Source organism: Pinus tabuliformis, chromosome 1_2 (assembly GCF_031772625.1).
Source record: "Pinus tabuliformis cultivar Carrire ecotype Pingquan chromosome 1_2, CPIR1, whole genome shotgun sequence".
Taxonomy (NCBI): domain Eukaryota; kingdom Viridiplantae; phylum Streptophyta; class Pinopsida; order Pinales; family Pinaceae; genus Pinus; species Pinus tabuliformis.
The window spans coordinates 769,463,207-769,468,175 of NC_142298.1; the positions used below are offsets into that span (position 1 = coordinate 769,463,207).

The following is a 4,969-nucleotide window of genomic DNA, read 5'->3' on the forward strand; positions in this document are numbered from 1 at the left end:
GCATAAATCTATTCCGCCAAATGGTTGTATTCAGAATGAGATGTTAGGAAAGTAGAAAGAGGTCAATAAATTAATGAAAAAAAAACTCAATTCACTCATAAATATGGAGTGAACATTTTTACGAGTTCTCACTGAACCATAGTATGACTAGTGAGATAGATGAGTTTTCCCTTTCTCAAACTATAAACAAAACCAAAACACTCAATATATTTTCCTTTAAATATTTCTTCCTTTATTAATATTCTAAAAATTTTAACCTTCAAAAAAAATAATAAACAAATTAATAAATTTAATTCTTAATTCTTGAAAAAAAATTATATTTTGATTCGTCAAATTATTCTATTAAAATATTAATATTATTTTTTCAATCTACAACATTCATACAATGATAACACACATACAATATGATTTTTTTTCGACAACATAATTACAATTGCGTAAAGAATGAAAAACTTTGATTCTGAAATGAAAAAGATTTTATCATAATCGATCCCTCACATAGTTTTAATACGAAAGCCAATTTTTCACATTATTTTAATATGAAAGCTTATAGGGTTTCAGATTAAAATAATTTCCACTATCATTGAAAATCAATATTGAATTTATTATTATATATGATGATGATAATGAAGATGGTGGTTAACGTCTACGGAGACCAAATTGGTCTATTGGACTTATAATTTTCTTAAGTTTTAATTGTCTGGTCCTCGTCTTGCTTGGCGAGATTGGTGATGTAGATTTCTTTTTTTTCTTTGCGGTCTTCCAACTTCCTTTATCTTGCATCTCCTATATCTCTTCTGGTTCTTGGGACATTGGTGTCTTAGCTTCGCGATCTGTTGTGTTCGTCCTTTTGAAGATAGTCGGAGAAGAAGTTTGTTCTAGGAGATCTCCTTCGCTGTTAAATGAAGATTTATTTTGTGCATGCTTGAGGGGTTGTCGAGTTGGGCGGGACTTTCCCCCTGCTTGTTTTGAGAGTTGTTTCTTTCTTCCCTGATTTCTTGTGATTCAGAGTTTTCTCGAGAGTATTCTTCTTTGATGACAATATAGTGTTCTTTTTGTGCTCCTTCCCACCATGTAGATCTGTGGTCATTTCTTCTAGCATTTTTCTTGGAGGCTTTTGGGCAATTTTTGGCTAGATGACCTGTCTCAAAGCAGGATCGACATCTGAAGAGGACACTTTCATAATCGAGTTTCTAGTTCCACACATAGTCTTTACTTGTTAGGTTAATTTCAACTGGGAATCTGGTGCTGAAGTCCATTTCCACACAGATGTGTGAGTAGGTGGTTCTGGCATATTCCTCTGTTTCTAGGTATCTGCAGTGAAATTTCCCAATTGCATTTCTAATGGCTTTTAACAAGGAAAAATTCCAGAGATGCAAGGGTAGGTTTGGCAATCTCACCCAAACTTGTACTGAGGTTATGACTGTTGTTGAGGGATCAAATGATGGGTTCCATGGCTTCATGAATAGGCCTGAGTTTTCCCAAAACAAAGAGTCAGAATCTAGAATGTATTGTTTGCTTTCAGGGTTTTCAAAATCTACTATAAAGAAACTCCTAGCAAAGGGGTAGATATTAATTGCATTAGAGATGACAGGCTTCCATACCTCCGAGATCCAACTTCCATACCTCCAAGAACCAACTGTAGAGAGTTGTTAGTCATGGCAAAAAACCATTGAATCGGCAGATTAGGGCATTTTCAGAAAACTTCAAAGGTTCATTGAGTGAAGCCTAGACCACCTAGACAATGGGAGTTGGGGCTTCACTGACGATATGGGCAAGAGCTTGCCTCCAAGAAGCGGACGAAACTGAGCCAACAGCTATTTTTGCGACGCTAGGAGCCATCTGGAGCAGAAGATACATAACCGCAAAAGATTCGAAAATCCGAAGACCGCAGAAGCTAGAAGATCAGATGATCTGAAGACCGCAAAAGATCAGAAGATCCAAAAACCGCAGAAAATCTGAAGACTGCAGAAGCTAAAAGATTCTGACAGTTGAGCTACTAAATTTCATTCGAAGACCGCAGAAGCTAGACCATTGAAGACCCAAAGCCCAGGAAGCCCTATCGGAATTATGGTCGAAATTTAGAATGTAACAGAAAGGACGCAGTGGCCGCCGATCACAGAAAATAATTTTATGCCGATCGCTTTCACAAAGGATCGACCATAGGCCTGTTCGTTGTTCTATTGGCATCCAATGCAGGATAGTTAATGCCATGAACTCATGAGGAGGGAAGGGATCAAGCCCTATCGTAAGATCCGAAAACCGGAGAAGCTAGAAGATCCGGCAGAAGATTAGAGGATCCAAAGACAAGTCAGTTAACGCCGACAGTTCACGCAGAAGATCCGTTCACGCAAAAGATTAAATGATCCGAAGAATAAAATTATAAAAATAGTTTTTTTTATTTCTATAAATAATATCTGACCACACAATTACAAAGTTGAAGGTTTTATTAAAATTGACCACTAAATGTATTTTTGTGATAACATTTTAATAAGGTTTCAAGTTGTATAACTTTATTTACGAGATGTACATGGTCATGTAAAAAATGATGTAAAGTCATTTATTCCAATTAAGTGATTGTGTAAAGCATCCGGGAAAATGGTTATTATCAGTTTTGTTTGGAATTTATACATAAAGATGAAACATATAAGTGGTGAAGTTTCTAATGCTTAAAGCGATAACATTAACGTTAAATGATATTTTAAATAAGTCAATAAATTGTAGACCCTGTAACACAATGGACGAAGTTCATATTGTACTGACAAAAACCTACAAGGCAAGAAACCTTTCTAAGAAAAGCTGTGATCACTGTTTCCTGCATATAAACCAGCCATATACATATAAACTTAAGATCCATGAATGAAATAGGATAGAATGAGCACTCCTTGGGCGGTGGATTATTGATGTCAAGCAGCGGATTTAATGAAATTGCAAACATACTCCATCACTTTCATTGCGTTCTGTTCGTCCATTTTAATGGCGTCGAAGCCATGATCTTCCCCCTCAATCTCCACAACTTCAATGACTTGCTCACCGCATTTCTTGAGAAGTTCACAGTATTCCAATTGTTTGCTTCTCAGAATGTCAAGCTCTGCAATCACCATGACTGTCGGGGGTAAGGCACCTGAAAGGGACCACACATCCGGTCCTCCAGTGTCGGGGGCTAGTGGGTTGCAGAAATGGTGGTCTCTGTTGCTTCCCAAGGGGAGTGCCAATCTCCAGCAAGCATCCGAATCTTCCAGCGTGAAAGTCGAAGTCCCTTGCTTCTCCCTAGTCTCGGAGGCAGTACGCTCCTCCCCTCCGAAAAAGGGATACAGCAGAATCAATCCTCTTATTCGCATATCTCCACCCCAATCTTGTCGGCTAGACCACATTCCCACGCGATGCGCTATGTTCCCTCCTGCGCTTCCTCCCATGAGGAATACTTTGGAGAAGTCAGCATGGGAATCGAGCCAAGGTTCGGCTCTTTCACCAACGCCCGTGGTTCTGGAGTGGGAATGAAGCCATTGGAGAGCAGAGACACAATCGTGATAAGCAGCAGGAAGGCGATGCTCTGGAGCCAATCTGTAGCGTACGGAGACGATGAGGGCCCCTATATCGGCTGCCCTTTTTACAGAGAAACGGTGGGTAATGGGACTTTGAGGGCTAAACATACAGAAACCGCCGCCATGAAAGTACAAGATTACTGGCAGCCGTGTGGGGGTGGTTGTGGAAGAATTGGGAAGATGAAGAGGAAGATATAGGCGCGCCCACAGGCCAAGTGTATGATCAAACACAACGTCTTTGTATAACACGTGGTCGTAACTTTTACTCAGTGGAGGAAGGGGGAAAGTTGGTTCGTCTCCACGCACCACAGATCCGTCGCTGTAGAGGTTAATGCCGCCATTAAAATCTTCCACTAATGAAACTGAAGCTGAAAATCCAGTGTCCGCCATGATTATCTCAGCTTTCTGCTTAGCTTTGGAATGGAAATTAGCGGAGCAAGAAGACTTCATTTATGTCACTCTCCAAAGCTACCATTCTCTCTTCTTCGAGTCAAGGGAGAACGGTAGGTTTAGGACCGAATGGCAGACTCTTCCAGCTCCTTATTTTGGTTTTGAGTTACAATTTAATTTATATATATATATATTCAAATTTCGGACAAAATAATATTATATAAAATTTATTATAAATAAATTCTAGAAATTGAAACGGAAAGGATATATTTAATGAATTTGGGACACAATAATATGTTCAAATTTCAGACAAAATAATATTATATAAAATTTATTATATAAATAAATTTTGGAAATTGAAACGGAACGTATATATTTAATATTAAATTTACTTGAAAAGTGTGAAAAATCCTGCATTAACAAGTACATGAACAGACGTCGTTTTTGGATGTTATTTACAACATTTATAAGGAGTAGTCTTTAACGCGACTTTTTGAAAGCTTTTTCGGCGATTTTTTCCGGTGAAAATCCGGCAGTAATTTATTGGAATCCAAGTTTGATAGCTAATTTCTGCACAATGAAACCGTCCCAGGGGTTTTTCAGGGTGCTGAATCCGAATATGCAGTTAAAAAACCATTTTAACTGCAACAAATCATGATTTCATCTCAATTTCTGGAATCTCAAAAAGTCGCATTATAGACAACTCCCATTTATAAAATTTGCCGATTTATATAATTATTTAAAAGGTTAATTAGATGAATATATTTAAAAATTTTAAGTATAAATAAAATAAATAATATATATTTTTTTCCTATAAAATAATAAATGTTTTTTTTTTTTGTAGGCTAGTGCTGGACCTTTACATTTTTCCAACATACAACATCAATCGCCTTTGCAGGACTCGAACTTGGGTGGGGGGTGCAACAGCCATCCGCGCCTACCATTACACCATGCACGTCATGTGCAAATAATAAATGTTTTTAATAAATGTTTTTTCATAATTAACAATGGACATTTTAATTTTTATATACTTA

General features: G+C 37.5%; 1 protein-coding gene across 1 annotated transcript; it reads right to left on the minus strand.

The window, feature by feature from the left end:
• Positions 1 to 2,730: 2,730 nt before the first annotated feature.
• On the minus strand, positions 2,731 to 3,979 carry LOC149208111 (strigolactones hydrolase CXE15-like). Its single transcript, XM_089394001.1, has one exon. The coding sequence runs from the start codon at positions 3,933 to 3,935 to the stop codon at positions 2,907 to 2,909; it is 1,029 nt and encodes a 342-aa protein (XP_089250127.1). The 5' UTR covers positions 3,936 to 3,979; the 3' UTR covers positions 2,731 to 2,906.
• Between the last annotated feature and the right edge of the window lie 990 nt (positions 3,980 to 4,969).